Source organism: Eucyclogobius newberryi, unplaced genomic scaffold (assembly GCF_026437365.1).
Source record: "Eucyclogobius newberryi isolate DKJ021-1_F unplaced genomic scaffold, fEucNew1.0.hap1 SCAF_6, whole genome shotgun sequence".
Classification (NCBI taxonomy): Eukaryota; Metazoa; Chordata; class Actinopteri; order Gobiiformes; family Gobiidae; genus Eucyclogobius; species Eucyclogobius newberryi.
This window is the reverse complement of record NW_027316278.1, coordinates 18,952,452-18,968,036: the sequence shown is the minus strand read 5'-3', so window position 1 is coordinate 18,968,036 and position 15,585 is coordinate 18,952,452. Positions and strand designations below refer to the sequence as shown.

Here is a 15,585-nt window from a genome sequence, read left to right as displayed (position 1 = left end):
ACTCTTATGACAAAATGACAAGAAACAACAGTTATCATCAAAACTTTAAATTACTGCAAGCAATGGCACTTTATTATTACATTTTCATATTACAAAATGAAATAAATAACAATGTGGTTTATAGTTCTAAAAACTTTCATTAAGCAGGTAATAAATACTATTTAGCATTTGAGAATAAATTATTTCTTAAATATGCTTATAAACTATTATATTTTAATACATTAATTATTATTGTTATCATCATCATGTACTTTATTATACCGTCTAAAATGATGAGAGTGCAATTGTTGTTGATATCTACATGATATTCTGAAGAAGAAACAAAAAGTATTATATTGAGTTACATTTGCATAGTTTAGTTGTAGCACAAATATTCTTCATTGCTTTTACAGAGGAATGTGTCGTTTGCGCAGGCGTCACCTGAAGAATCTGTCAATGGTGTTGTGGGGTCCGAGCCCTTTAATCTTTTTCGACGGAGGAGACGAAGGAGAGTCCCGCCTTTTGGTTTTGCCTTTGGTAGTTTTACGCATGAGTTGATTACCGACTGCAAACAGACGTAAACACAGACTTAGGAACAGCCACATGCCCATGATATCGGTTATTTCATTTTCAACTCACCTGTTCCCTTATTGTTCGTGACTTTAACTGATGCTGGCTTCACTGGCATTGCTGCTTGCCCTTCAAGCTTGTGCAGTACTTCCTGGTTCAGACAAAGGTCAACGTGATGGTTAAATGCGCCGAGGTCATTGGTGTCCTGGGTTTTGTGGCACACCGGGCAAATGAGGACAGGACATTTGTCATCACATGATATTAGCTGCTTTGAACTTATGTCGTCATCACTGTTCAAACCAATGTCTCCGTTTTTATAACCCTCCTGTGGATTAGTTCCTCTAAAATCTTGATCCAAGATTTCAGTAGACTTATTGTCTTCTAAATCGCATTTGTCGGATAGGTGAGCTTGGATATCTGTATTTTGTGAGCTCAAATCTGATTCAGAGTCTGTGTTCTGGTCCGGCCTTATTGTAATCCCTTTGAGACACAGGTCTATGTGGTTGTTGAAGATATTTAAGTTGGTTGTATTGACTCGACAGAAGCACACGGGGCAGGTGAGGCCTTCAGACGACGGACCGCCACAGCCTGAAGTGGAGGGTTGGGCTGGTGATGGGGAGATGCTCTGTGCAGGTAAATGTGGAGCATTGTTCTGTGGTTCCACCATTTCTATTGAAATCTCATTGTTGCTTTGTTCATTATTGACAGAGGTGTGGGGCGTTTCCTTTTTACCAATGTTTTGTAAGGCTGCTTTTTCAGCTTCAACTTGCAGTCTCTTGGCCTGGGCCATTTGAAAAAAAGACAGTTTTGGTGTGTCAGACTCCTTATGTTCCTTGTGTACATCTTGCTTACTCTGCCTTAAAAATTTAGGTCTCTCCAATTTCTGAGGAAGTTCTTGTAGGGATCCACTAGGAGCACTGCGGTCTTTTTTGCCCTGCTGAAAAAAGCCCACAATGCTTTTCTGTTGCGGCTTTTTGTCCTCTGAGCTGACAAATGCAGAAACTCGAACACCTACAAACACAAAACAGTCTAAACATGACTCCATTTTGGGTGACTCTATATTCTTCTATACATATTGACTGAGGTGTCTCACCCATGAGTCTTAGTCTGAGCAGGTGAGGAGCTACATTTTCCATTTCAGTTTTCAACAAGTCCTTAGCAATGGCAAAAATCTCCTCAGCTGTAGCCACTGCACACTGTAGTGTCACCGCCCTGGTTTTCACTTCAAAATGTACGTTCTTCAGCTTCACTGTTACCGTTTTACCCTTGAGACAAATATGTCAAAGTTACAAGAGCAGTTTCTAATGTGCGACAAATGGTTCTATTGTTCTGCATGATTGGCCCTACAATTCTGCAATTAGGGTTATGTCATTTTGTACATGTGTCTGATGTTCCGTACCTTTAGACCTTCTTTCTTCATGTCTTCTGCCAAATCGTCACACAGCTCTCTACAGAAAGAAAATTGTTCCTCCGGGCGACTGAGTTCTTTAAATGTCCTGTCAGGTAAAAGAAAAATATAAATATTTTCAACAAAATTACTTTTAACATTAGGTGACTCACCGTTCAGTGCTCATGCTTTTTCTTTCCTCATTCCTGCAATTAAATATTTATGAAATTATCAAATTATTTCAACAACTAATATGTTTAAAAAAGAATAACTTACTTTGGTATGTATGTGGAGCTCAAACCCAGGGATAACTCTATGAAGTGATGCCAAGCAGTCTCAGAGAACAACAGAGACAGCAGCGCCATCTGCTGTCCAAGGTCAGAACAGTTACAGATACCGAGAGCTTTCAGCATCTTCTCGCTCACTTTACCGATGCCAGGCACCTAACGAAACAAGTACTTTTACTTACAAACAGTAAAGCCTGAGGTCTGGTCAATGTGGACTTTACTGTACCTTACGAACTGGGAGGTTGTGAATGAAGCCCATCACTGTGTCTCTTGTGGGAGGAAGTCTGTATTGACCATTAGGCTTATTCTTATCACTGCATACCTTGGCCAACAGCATATTGGGAGCAATACCTAGAAGATTATAGAAGGTCAATACATACTTTATTAATACTATGTAAATCTATCATTCAATACATGAACAATATTATTTTGGGCTCAATATTTAAAGTATACGTGAATGGCAACCTTTTTCTTATTATTGTGAGTATGTTGTTAACTGAATATTTAAGCTGTAGGTTGTTGATTGATTAACATAGTTCTACCTCCTAGTTAAAAATGAGTTAGCACTTATGACTCTTATTGGGCTTTTTTCAATCGGATTCATTTAGAAAAGGGTTTACTGGAATTGTCATGCCCTAAAGTTTAGGAGCATAAAGTAGCATTTACTATAACTGACTGTAATAATGTATTCATCACTACAATCACACTTCAAACTGTAACAAGCAAACAGTGACAGGCCTATGTAGAAGACAAACCTGATGTTTTTATTCTAAAAGTGTGAAAATGCTATGCTGTTATACAATAAAAAATATGCTCTGCTTTATGTCGCTTTTGTTTTCACTGACCTGCACTTGCTGTTAAGGTTGTTTTCTGCTCAATTCGGAAACGCATCTCTCTTACAGCCTCCTCGTCAGATGTCCCAAATACTTCACATGCTTTGGCAACGGTAGCCCCGCTTCCATCGCTGGTAAGGACAGGAGAGGAGCTGGGGCTGTCCTCAAACAAAACAGGGGAAAGATCCTTTACGTCTTCTGGCGTATCCACTGGATCCATCTGTGCTTCATCTTTAATAGAAAGTGTTATTACACGCATGAATTGGCAAGCAGGAATATGCAACAGTTGTAGATTAATTAAAAAAGATGTGGTGCTTGCCATTGTTATTACTGCTGTTACTATAATAGTGTGTCCGTGCAGATTCTGGCCAGCTCTTTCTCTGTTCCAGATGCTCTGTGAAGTCCAGATAGGCTTCATCCAGGCTGAGTGGTTGGAAATGAGGATCATACTCAGCAAATATTGCCCGGACCTAAGTGATATACAAATTAGCATCAGAAATAACACAAGACGCTCACTGGAAATGCTTATTGATGATCCTCAGCACACTCACCTCTTTACTAACAGCCCTATATTTGTCAAAGTTTGTAGGAACAATAACCAAGTTGGGGCAGAGTTTCTTTGCAATAAATCCAGGCATAGCAGCTCGAACCCCATACTTCCTTGCATGATAGTTAGATGTTGACTGCAAGCATAATATAGATCATGTACCAAAAAAAAAACAAATATAAAAGGCTGTATTTTAATAATCATCTACTTACAAGCATGCTCATAGAGCCTACAGCCATGGGTTTGTCCTTTAGCTCTGGACAGTCCCTCATCTCGACTGCTGCATAGAAAGCATCCATGTCCACATGAACAATAACCCGACTGAGATCACGACGTTTCTCCATCTCTGTGGCCATCTTTTCAACCTAAAAATATTATACAATACAATACAATTCTTGGGAAGTAGGTTAAGCGTAATTTAGTAAGTACAGATATGCCTAATATAGTATATTAGTACCTTAGCATATGCCTTCTGTAACTGCACTTCTGTAATTAATGCCTTTTGCTGCATCATTTTCTCAATACGTTGGTTGACCTGCTGATCTCTTTTTAGTTCATTCTCATAAAATCTAGATCCCTGTTGATGAAAATGTCAAAACAACATATTTGATGTTAGTTGGACTCCTTTATTAAGAAAACCAAATAGTCCGCAATGCACACACAAACCAAAACTGACACACATTTTGTATGGTAGTTACCTTTGATGTCTCCATAATGATCGCATTGATCTTGTCTCTGTCCAGGCCCTCCATACCCGCCTTATTGTCATTGAGGGCCATTCTGGAGAGAATGGCTTCACCCTTAACATTGGTAGCATCTTTGTCCATTGTTGACAAGAAAACTTCCATAACTGTACACTAATCACGTTGCAACTGTGAATATAGCCTATGCAAGAGCTAATAGACAAGCATTACTTAGACTTGTAACAAATAAAATAACATTCTTTGGTTATAGTTGCTCTGCAATCTTCATGTCCCGACATATTTCAAAACGTCAACGTTTAGGCGGTACTTCCGGGTTTACTGATTATGCAAAAAACGCGGGGCCAGTCGCTTGTCAATTTAAAAATATAAAAATGTTAATTCAGTAAAATATTGTAAACCCATTGTGAAAAAAAGGTTCATCGAAGAAGACAATCAATAACTGCACACAAGCAACGTGCTGATAAAAATACACCAAGCACCAAAAAATAGAGGGAGAAAATAATGAGTTCCAACCTGACACAACAGCTGAAGAAAATGGAAGAAAATGGGAGAACATTACTATTTCCAACAACAAAAAAACATTTCACAGAAGTAGCCTATTTTATTTAGATACGTCCGGTACGTTCGTAATACTTATAACTTGACGGGTTTCTGGTCATACACAGTAAAGCGTGGAGACGGCTCCTCCCACGCGACCTGAATGAAGACAAGCGGCTCAATCCCTCGCCAAAAGCAGACTAAACTGCGGAACTAAGAGCACCGTCGTCAATTTGTGAACTTTACTGGATAAAGCTGTGTGATCTGCAGCTGCGCCCTGGCCTTTTCCTTGCCAGATTTGTTGATTGCTTCATCGACTGTGATGAGGCGGACACCTTCCCTGTTCTTCTTCCAAGTTGCTGCAGTTTAAGTTACCCCTAGCTTACGTTGGTTGCGTCGTTTGACAGCTAACGCTAATGCTAACTTGCTAGTTGCATTGGTACACGATGGCAGCTTCAAAACAAAGCCTGCAAACCGAAGAATGATCTGTTTATCTTCTTTGTTATTTTAGGACTGTGCGCTGTTCATGGCGACCTCTTCTCTTGATGACAATTATTGCACTTTGCCCATGCTTTAATTTGCTGCGTGAATGCTAAGTTAAACCTGTAAGCAGGTTTGGCTCTGATCGGTTTGATTTGACATCAATCGCTCAGTCCACGTCAAATAGACTTTGTACACTTGGTTTAAATGTCTGAGAAGAGTTCATCGTCCGGGTCAGATGAGGATGTGGACCCCGAGTCTGGACCACATATGGAGCTGGGGGGTGTTCTGAGCAAAGTAAGTGCTAGTTTAAAACGTTACTTTGTTAGAGTGGCGTATTGTTCACGTTTCCTCGTAGTTTTCTACTTTAACAAGCATTTTGTTTTGGTTATAGTGGACAAATTACATCCACGGATGGCAGGACCGATGGGTTGTGTTGAAAAACAATACTTTGAGCTACTACAAATCAGAGGATGAGCGGGAGTACGGATGCAGGGGATCCTTGTGCCTCAGCAAGGCTGTCATCACAGTAAGTCTCTGTTCTTTAAATGACAAACAATCGGGACCTTCTATTAGGCTTTGAAAAAAAAAAAACACCTGTGTATTCATCTGGACTCTGGCGGCAATGTAACACTTGGAAACCAGCCGCCATAAAACACCAAAGAAGAAGAGATCTAAGTCCTGGCACTGAGCAGTTACCTGTCAACCACGTCACTGTTAAGACGTTTGGCTAACAATTAACCAGTAACAATCCTTGTTACTGGTTAATTGATCAGTCTGTTATAGTTGAGCACAGCCAAATACTATGGACGCAGTATTCACGAGTAATCACATGCTTATTACTGACACAAGCTACTTACAAAACCACATGCTGTCGTCTGTAAGTATGCTTCTGTCTAGTCTACATTACACAAATGTGTTTTATCTTTGAGCGCTCCGTGTTGCTAACAGATAACTGAAATCTCACACTATGGTTAAATATTCACCCTTCTCTCACTCTGTACACATAAACTCCAAACGAATACTTTACTGCGATTTGTGCAAGAGGATTATTTGAGTCGAACCACAACACATCACAAGATTAGTTTGGAACCGTTTGCAAAATAGACGTACCATTTGTATAATTATTTTCAACATCACAACACATCAAATAATGAATCATCACTAACATGCTTTGTCTTCATAATCTGAATTCACAGTCATTCATAGTAGGAATATCATGAGCTATATAGCTGATGTTTGCTTTTGTTTGCCTCTCATTCCTAAGACCTACTGCCCGGGCTGTCCAGGACACTGTTCAGTATAAAGGATGAGGAATGCAGAAACAAACTCACCACAGTCTATCAACATGTGGATAAACACACTGAGCAGACTTGATAAGGGATGAAATATGTCTAATGCAAAATACAAATACTATTCTAGATAAATATGTAAATGTTCCGATTACCAATTCAGTGTAACTATTGTTATTGTCACAATGTCCACTGCAGTGTGTGGATACAATTATGCTGATGTCAGGCACTAGATTCAGGTTGAGTACAAGATGTGGATTGTAAAGCGTTTTTATAGCCGTGTCTGATATGGCTGGACAAACTCTAAAGGAAAGACACACTTTCCTAAAAGCAGCTCTGGCTCAATGTACATTCAACTATCGTTACAAGGCTGATGGGTTTTGGGAATATTTGGGTGACACTTTAATAACTACACTTATTCCAGCCTTAGTAAAGCATGAAAAAAAACTTAATTCATAGTTTATTAAGAATGATTCAGGCTTAGTAACTACTTTACCAATACTCTAAGTTATTGTCAAACTTGATAAACTATTGTGTTACTATTATGTGTTCATTTTGAATTAAGTCTTTGTTCACGCTTAGTTGAGGCAAATTAAGGCGTTATTATAAAGTGGTACCAAAATGTGCAGTATTTTAGTCATGATTTGATTCTCCTCACAATATTTGTATGTGAAATATGCCATTCATAGTTTCAAATGCCCAAGATCTTGTTGCATTAGGCTTTCTTGTCAGCAAATAAAATGGCACATGAGCATCAGTCACCAAATTTAATAAACATGGACAACATGAGGTATGTCAGCTGATGCTGGGGAGGAGAATCGAATGAATCCGCACTCTTTCCAGCTCAGAGTTGTAGATCGCCTTCTCCCTCTAAGTGTTCTGGTTAAAATCCTGTTTCGGAGAAAAAGGGGAGTTCAGCGCACGTGTCTTGGTGCCTAAGGCGGTCAGTGATTAGAGATTGGGTGGGGTACTTTGTGGAGCGGGGGAGGTGAATAGTTGAAAGATTTGGACTTTGTTGACCTGGAAAATCTCTTCTGGAAGTGTTTTTTTTTCCCAGCAAAAATTTGGATTATGCTTGAAGCCCATTCCACAGACGCTTTCAATTAAAACATCTGTGGTTTATTGTGAGCTGTATTAAAAACCATACATCTCTTGTTTAAGTTGAACACAATAAACTAAAGTTAAATTATCTTCTTTTTGCTCATCCAGTGCCTAATGTGTGCTTGCTAATTGTTGCTCTCACTTCCACAGCCTCATGAGTTTGACGAGTGCCGTCTTGACATCAGTGTGAATGACAGTGTGTGGTATCTCCGAGCAGAAGACCCTGAGCAAAGACTGCAGTGGATCGAGTCCATAGAGCTACACAAGGTGAGAGAAACGACGTTCCTATGTAGTATAGGGAACATGTTTTGCTTTTAACAGTAAGGGATGATTTCAGCACTCAATATTGTTTTACTATGATATTCCAACATCATTATGGCAGTCCATGAGAAATGTGCTTGAGAGAAGGGCACGAAACATGAACCACAAAATGCAGAAATATGATGTTTCTGTTTCTGTTCTTGTTATTCTTGATCTGTTATTTTTTTTGCTGTTGTTTTAATTACGGTAGTATATGCAGTGGATATATTTCCTCTTTTGCTTATGTCCAAAACAACATTTGCAATATTATTATCCTTCTTTTTTTTTTTGTCTAAATCAAGCCTCCACCTCTGCAGACAGTTGTGGGGGTTGTTCAGGGAGCTGGGTGTGGCAGTGGGACAGGGATCTTGAACCCCTCTCCGGGGAATGTGAGGAATCTGAAAAGTGAAGCATTTAGGTGGTATCCCCAGCATCAGGGACCAGGCCAGGACAGCTGCTCCCTGTTACAAGGAAATCAGTGCAGTGATTGTGCTCAATGGTTTTGTCTCTAAATCTATGTCATCTTAAATACTAAATGACCAGACTGTTCGGTATTCACTCTCACCGTTCTCTCTTGGTTATTTGTTTTGAAAGTGTTAATTTTTGTATCATTATTTCTATGAAAGATTAGGAAACAGCTCTTGTATTTCCTGTGACAAGTGGCATACTTGTGTTATTGACAGTACGTTAGAATATTCATTGATGGATACATAATTTGTGATCTATCTTTATTATATGTCCATATATTTCAAATACATGTACCGGTGTTTGTCGTTGATAATGTGTTATGTTGGATCATTACTGCTGTGTCGCCTGGTGGTTGTTTGAGTGTGGATCTGTTTCCATTGACAATACTGTGAGACTATTTGGGGTAGTATGTGTTTGACCTGTAGTAACCTAAGAAGAATGCAGCAGCAGTGCAGCAATGCAGTGGCTCTGATGGGTTGCACTGCCCCCATCTGGACTGAAGAAGAGTTGCAGTCTGCCTTTGGCGCACTTCAAACATTATCAGTGTTTTATCATAGTTTTTTGTTTTGCCTTTAGTCAGTAGTGCGAGGTTCAAATTAGTTTTATGAGTCTGTGTTCCATCATAGTATAATGACTTATCTCATCAGTGTCATTTTCAATATTTTATTAATTCATGAATTCATGAATTAGGCTTGGTGTTTTGTGTTTGGCTGTGTGGTTTGTGTTGTTGGTGCTGAACGTTGAGTTTTTATGCACTGCTCACTGTGAATAATGGATTAGTTTAAGAATGTTTTCACATAAACGGAAATATTCACAACACATAACTCGTTCAACAACAAACGTTCCATTTATGTTAAAATCAGAACGTTTGAGTTACTGATACCACTTTTTGAACTCAGTAGATTAAAAATATGCAGAATTCAGATGTAGACAGTCCTTCATTATTCTCTCTCCTCGTGTTTTTTTTTTTTTTTTTTTTATCAAGCTGTCCAGTTTATTGCTTAAGTCGCCCACCTATTCAGCTCTTGACTGGATTGTTCCAGCGACAGCCCTCACTGCCTCTAATACACATGTGCAGGTCCACACAGGGAGGAGGAGAGCTTTTCCAGTGATGGATGCTGGACTTAAAGAGCGCCAGGAGGAAAAGGTTTCATGTAACAGGGTGTGTGGTCTGTAGATGTGTGTATGCAGCAGGACTGTGTCTTTGTGACTAGAGCTGTATTTTGTCCTCTCAGCAGAGCAATACGACTTCTTTTTTTGTGGCTTTCACTTGCTTCATTGTTCAGCAAGTAGCTTCTTTTCACAGCCTGTCCGCCCGAATCGGCCACCGATCGTCCTGCTCCTATGGGAAAGGCCGAGCCTCTGTTTGTGCGTTCTCTAGCGACTGCGTCCGGGGAAAGGGCGTGATTAGATGTGAATCAGTTGTGTGTTGGGAGCATCTAGGCCATGTTTGGGCCAGTGATCTGTCGGGACTGCAGCAGCGCGCTGCTCTGCTTTGGCTGTGGGATTGGTCCAATGGTGGGCATCAGCTTGAGCACGCTGCCTGCTCACTCAGATTCATCTACTGTGACCCAAATCTGACACATTTATCATTTTAAACGTAATTGTTCTGTTTGCATGGTGTGCATGATCAATCCTCTTAATCTCTGTTTCTTACCCGTTATTATTTAAAAACACCCATTTTGCACACCAGATTTTCCTAAAATAATCCCAAAGTTTGATTAAATGTGTATGAAGGGCAAGGTAAGTGTCAAATAGTTTTTGTGTTTTCATGCCAAAGTAAAATGCATCAAAAACACGTTTAGCATGTAACTTGACTGTCATTTGTTTATTTTCTAAATGTTGTGTTTCTTTTGGACAAAACATGACACTTGTCTGTACATTGAAAGTCTAAAAGCACTTTGTAATGACCTAGAATAATAATCGCTTTATAAACAAAAATCAAAAACATCTCATGGATCTGTTATGCTCATCACAAGTTTTTCTCTTCAGGCTGAGTCTGGTTATGGCTCTGAAACCAGTCTGAGACGCCATGGTTCCATGTTGTCCCTTACATCTGCTGCAAGTGCCTTATCTGCCACCTCCTCATCCTCCTTCAAGGTATCGCTCCAATCGGTCATAGTCTGTTTCAAATGTTACATGGAAGTATGATCTCTTCTATAGTTTACTTTGCAAAGGGTTTTCTAAATTCCACTTGTGTTTAATTGACTCAGAAGGGTCACAGGTTGCGCGAGAAATTGGCAGAAATGGAAACCTTTCGAGATATTCTCTGTCGTCAAGTGGACACTCTGCAGAAATATTTCGACTCCTGCGCCGATGGTGTCTTTAAAGATGAATTTCAAAGAGATACAGGTAACAAATCTTGTGAGACGCGTCGGCCGTTGTTGGAAAAATCAGCTCCGACTTGACTTGTTAATTTTAGTAGTTGAAGAGGATGAAGATGAGGAGGACTTTCCTGCCACATCAAGAACTGACGCCGAATGTAACCATAACAACAATGGCAGCAAAGAGAAATGTGAGCCTGTGATAACCTTTCCCCTAATTAAAACGCCTAACAATAATTTTTTCGGTTACAAATGTCTTTTGTTTATTTTTCCAGTGTTTCCCCCTGCCAGTCCCAAAGATATGAATGGTATTGATTTTAAGGGCGAAGCCATCACCTTCAAAGCCACCACAGCGGGCATCCTGTCCACCTTGTCCCATTGTATCGAGCTCATGGTGAAACGAGAGGACAGCTGGGAGAAAAGACTGGATAAGGTATTGTGAACCGCTTTGTATATTACCAATGCATCCAGTGACTAATTCTCAGTCTGGATCTGAAGTAGGCGTGCTCTCTGGCCCTTCGGTTCCCGGGTTTAAAGTTTGTGATTGAAACTATAATGTGCCATTTCTAGCTAAATCATTTCCACACTGTTTTGGGAAATACATTTTAAAGGAAGTGTGCAACAGACAATCTGCAACCATCTAAACCAGGGGTGGGCATTTATTTTTCCTCCAGGAGCCATATTAAAATCCATACAAGTGGCGGAGGGCCAGACTGCGATCATTGTATTGTATTAAATTAAAAGTATAAACAGTTTTCTGTAAAATATAGGCTACTGAATGTATTATTTCGTTCATTTCCTGTAATCTTTATTAAGGGCACAAGTGCAGACACATGTTACATAGCTAAGACGGTTAAAAAATAGTAACTAAAATCTTGCGGCGGGGCCGTATTAAAACATTAAAACATTTGTTTCGTCACAAAACTTCCTTCTAGGCTGATGCTGCCAAACCAGTTCTTTTTCTCTTTGAATGAAGGAGCGCTGCCCAACCCTAAACACACGCACACTCACAAGACTAGGCATAACTACTTCAGCCTTATCAGCTTGTAGGTTGAAGTCTAACAGCTGATGTAGATAGTCTTATATTCAGTACGTACTGAATATAAGAAAATGACTTCTTGGCGCTCTCTATGGAAGCCGTCCGCAAACTCTGTCAAATGGAGGAAAGAGTCTCTGAAATGCCAGGCTCAGAACTGGATACCTCTTCAGACCTGCAGCCGCTTCTTTACAGTAGGTCTCTGTTCGTAGGTCTCTGTTCGTAGGTCTCTGTTCGTAGGTCTCTGTTTGTAGGTCTCTGTTCGTAGGCCATAGACAAACAAATGGTTGTGTTAAGACATTAGTGGTTGGATTGGGCTCAAACCTGTTTAAATGTCACGTTTGAGTCTTCAGGTTATTTGCTTTTTTTTTTTTTTTTTTAAAGATTGCTTATGTCAATATCTACCCAGAAGCAGTCTGTTGTTCTCATTTTCTGTAAAGTGCACCATCTGCTCCTGTGAACAGTTAACAGCGTTAGGTAAAAGCTGTTGAATTCCACCCACAGGTGAATTATGTGGTGTTTTGTTTTTTTCTATTTTTATAACTTTGTCGCATGAGATTGCACTTGAAAGGAATACACAGTTATATGACTGACTGCGACATAGAGGCTCTTAGGTGTTTTTTATCATTATAATTGAGAACTAAAATAGCAATGTGTGATTGTTTTGTAGGAGCTGGAGAAAAGGAGGCGAATAGAAGATGCCTACAAGTGTGCTGTGAATGAGCTGAAGAAGAAGACTCATTACGGAGGTCCAGACTATGAGGCGAGACCTATTTTAAAGTGTTCCCTCTTCCCTCAGCTCTACTCTTCAAGCGTGGAGGATTTCTGCTGACATTTGCACGTTTTGGTTTTCCCACAGGAGGGTCCCAACAGTCTCATTAATGAGGATGAGTTTTTTGACGCCGTTGAAGCAGAATTGGACAGACAAGACAAGATAGACGAGCAAGTAATTGACCATTTCTTTACAGTTACATTTGAGTATAAAATTACTATAGCATTTTATAAGTGCACAAAAATGAATCTTCTTTAATGTGTGAAGAATGTTTTCGCTAGTAGACATTTGCCGTCTTAATTTGGTGCAGTAGTTCAGTAGCGGACGATAAAAAGCAAGTAAAATAAGACTTGAAACTGTTCAGTTGGTGCAGGAATGAATGCGGTTTGTGTGTTTCACAGAGTCACTCTGAGAAAGTCAGACGAATCACTCCAGTTCCTGCTGCTGACCCGTTTTCCACTATCGGCACTCATCGGTTGTCTGCCAAGGTGCTCAGACTTTTGTTAATCTCTCGGCAATAGTCGGTTCATCTATTGTTGTATTTAAAAACATGTTCTCAAGACAATGTGTACTAAATTGTAAAAAACCCTGAAAGTTTGTTAGTTCATGTAATGTGAATGTTTACACAGCCTTTGTTTATTCTGTCCTTTATTATAAATGCTTTTTTCTGTCTTTGTCTTTCTATGCTGTTCAGCTTCCTAGCTTTTCCTCTTCCCTGTCCTCCGTTGAGTTATTCAGTGCTTCAGATGACATTCACAGATTCAGCGCACAGGTACAGTCACTAGAGAGGCTCTCTTCAGTCACAATGAGATGCATCTGCCCACGATTTCCACCCATTCTAACCAGCGAGTTAAAAAGCTTGACCACTAACGATCTCCAGGATTTGGCAAAAGCTTTCGGTGTCTATTCATTTTTAAAGGATGCAGACTGTCATTCCTGGAGGGACGAAAGTGTGACTAACATTACACTAACGCTTGTAGTTTATCAGTGCTTGAATGTGAAACCATTTCTCATCAGTCATATGTGTTTGTCATGTACTTTACTGAGCTTTTAACCCACAGAACAGGTTTAATGCGTGGACATTTTTGTAGAGAACCTAGGCCAACTAATACCGGTAGTAACAAAAAATACTCAGGCCATGAGAAAAACTTGATATTATATGTCTGTTAGTGGCCTTCTATATTAATGACAATAGTTCAGTTCAATAAAAAAACATTGAGACAATTGAGTATCGTAAAGTAATCTTCTCAGGCCTGGTTACTTTTTGCTGTGTACCGATGCCTCAGGCTGGCTGTTGTTTGACATTTGGAGAAGAACACGTGTTTTCAGTCATGTTGATGAAACTGGTGTGGACTTGTCTCAGGTGGAGGAGATGGTGCAGAATCACATGACCTACTCACTTCAGGACGTGGGCGGTGATGCCAACTGGCAGCTGGTTATAGAGGAGGGAGAGATGAAGGTGAAGAGATGATTCATTTTACTTTAGCGCTCACAAAGAACATTCCAAGCATTTATATTTGTTTCCTGTTTTTGGTCTTTTCATTTGTTGTAGGTTTACAGAAGAGAGGTGGAGGAAAATGGTATTGTTTTGGATCCCCTCAAAGCGACACATGCTGTGAAAGGTGTAACCGGACATGAACTCTGTCACTACTTTTGGGACACTGCTGTCCGAATGGACTGGGAGAGTAAGGGACTCTCTATTTACTAAAATAACAAGCTTTGGCTGTTTGTTTTATGCTGTCTCTTTTTGTCTTCAGCCACCATAGAAAACTTTAATGTTGTGGAAACACTGTCGGATAATGCAATTATTGTGTATCAGACACACAAGGTAAACTTGATGTCATTTTACATTTTCAAATTGCATAACTCTGCCTAGTGATGACCGAGTCGCTGGTTGTGTTTCAGAGAGTATGGCCTGCCTCTCAGCGAGACGTCCTTTACCTGTCGGCCATCAGAAAAATCCTGGCGACAAATGAAAATGACCCTGACACGTGGCTCGTCTGTAACTTCTCTGTGGATCACGATAATGCCCTTGTAACTAGACTCTTCTTTTTTCATCTAGTAAGGGCCCTTTGACATTTGCTCAGGGAGAAACCTCTGTTTGTTTCCTTTCAGCCAACCAACCGCTGTGTTCGTGCCAAAATCAATGTCGCTATGATCTGCCAAACATTGGTCAGTCCACCAGAGGGAGACAAAGAAATCAGCAGAGACAACCTCCTCTGTAAAATCACTTATGTTGCCAATGGTAAGTGCTTCAATGACAACCTGTTTGAAGACATGTATGTACATATATATGTATAGTGTAACTGTATTGACTTTGTTGTCCTGCAGTAAACCCTGGTGGCTGGGCTCCAGCCTCAGTTCTTAGAGCAGTGGCCAAAAGAGAATACCCGAAGTTCCTTAAACGTTTCACTTCCTACGTCCAAGAAAAGACTGCTGGGAATCCAATCCTTTTCTGATGACACAAAGTAAATTATATCAATGAAGCGATACATATTTAAATATTCTTGACTCTAATACCGTAATGATAGTTTGTGACTCTTCTCTTCCAGGATCGTTCAAAGTAGCGACGAGCCCTGAGTGACTGTCAGCGACTTCATGAGACATACATTTGTTAGTCAGAAGAGGCTGCACCACCTGATTTCTGCCCAGAGAAGTTTATATGGCTTTAATCAATCATCTTGGCCATCTTTCGATACAGTTTCTAAATGTTTTTGACTGGTTGCTACCGCCATGTTTGCTTTTGTAAATTGTTTGTATATTTTATATAATTATAAACATATTGAATTTGGGGTTCACTTTAATCTTTAGTATTTCAGTGGTTTGTTTTGCTGCTAAAATAACTACTGTGGGAGAGAGAAGTAACCTGAAGGGTCCATGCAGAGGCAAAAGACACCTGTTTCTTTTGCCTTCTTCCAGTGTAAGACTTGTTTTACTGGAGGTTTTAGCATTTCTTCATTAGGACAAG

At 39.9% G+C, this 15,585-nt stretch overlaps 2 protein-coding genes across 4 annotated transcripts; one reads left to right on the top strand and one right to left on the bottom strand.

The window, feature by feature from the left end:
- Positions 1-44: 44 nt before the first annotated feature.
- polk (polymerase (DNA directed) kappa) lies at positions 45-4,612 on the bottom strand. Its single transcript, XM_072432574.1, has 13 exons — positions 4,302-4,612; positions 4,061-4,180; positions 3,816-3,968; positions 3,608-3,739; positions 3,397-3,526; positions 3,069-3,287; positions 2,450-2,574; positions 2,213-2,379; positions 2,110-2,142; positions 1,949-2,045; positions 1,643-1,814; positions 619-1,560; positions 45-544 (listed from the first exon to the last, which is right to left on the bottom strand). The coding sequence occupies exons 1-13, from the start codon at positions 4,449-4,451 to the stop codon at positions 417-419; spliced, it is 2,568 nt and encodes an 855-aa protein (XP_072288675.1). The 5' UTR covers positions 4,452-4,612; the 3' UTR covers positions 45-416.
- Positions 4,613-4,982: 370 nt separating this feature from the next.
- Positions 4,983-15,130, top strand: LOC140347387 (ceramide transfer protein-like). Of its 3 annotated transcripts, XM_072433816.1 has the most exons (17): positions 4,983-5,621; positions 5,719-5,853; positions 7,868-7,984; positions 10,478-10,585; positions 10,699-10,837; positions 10,908-11,000; positions 11,085-11,242; positions 12,516-12,608; positions 12,705-12,791; positions 13,019-13,105; positions 13,312-13,389; positions 13,981-14,076; positions 14,170-14,302; positions 14,375-14,445; positions 14,523-14,651; positions 14,733-14,862; positions 14,949-15,130. In XM_072433816.1, the coding sequence occupies exons 1-17, from the start codon at positions 5,532-5,534 to the stop codon at positions 15,074-15,076; spliced, it is 1,872 nt and encodes a 623-aa protein (XP_072289917.1). In that variant the 5' UTR covers positions 4,983-5,531; the 3' UTR covers positions 15,077-15,130. The 3 variants fall into 3 exon arrangements, with proteins under 3 accessions (XP_072289917.1, XP_072289918.1, XP_072289919.1); XM_072433817.1 differs by lacking the exon at positions 13,312-13,389 and having other exon boundaries at positions 4,984-5,621; XM_072433818.1 differs by lacking the exons at positions 4,983-5,621; positions 5,719-5,853; positions 7,868-7,984 and adding an exon at positions 9,524-9,647.
- The last annotated feature ends 455 nt before the right edge of the window (positions 15,131-15,585 follow it).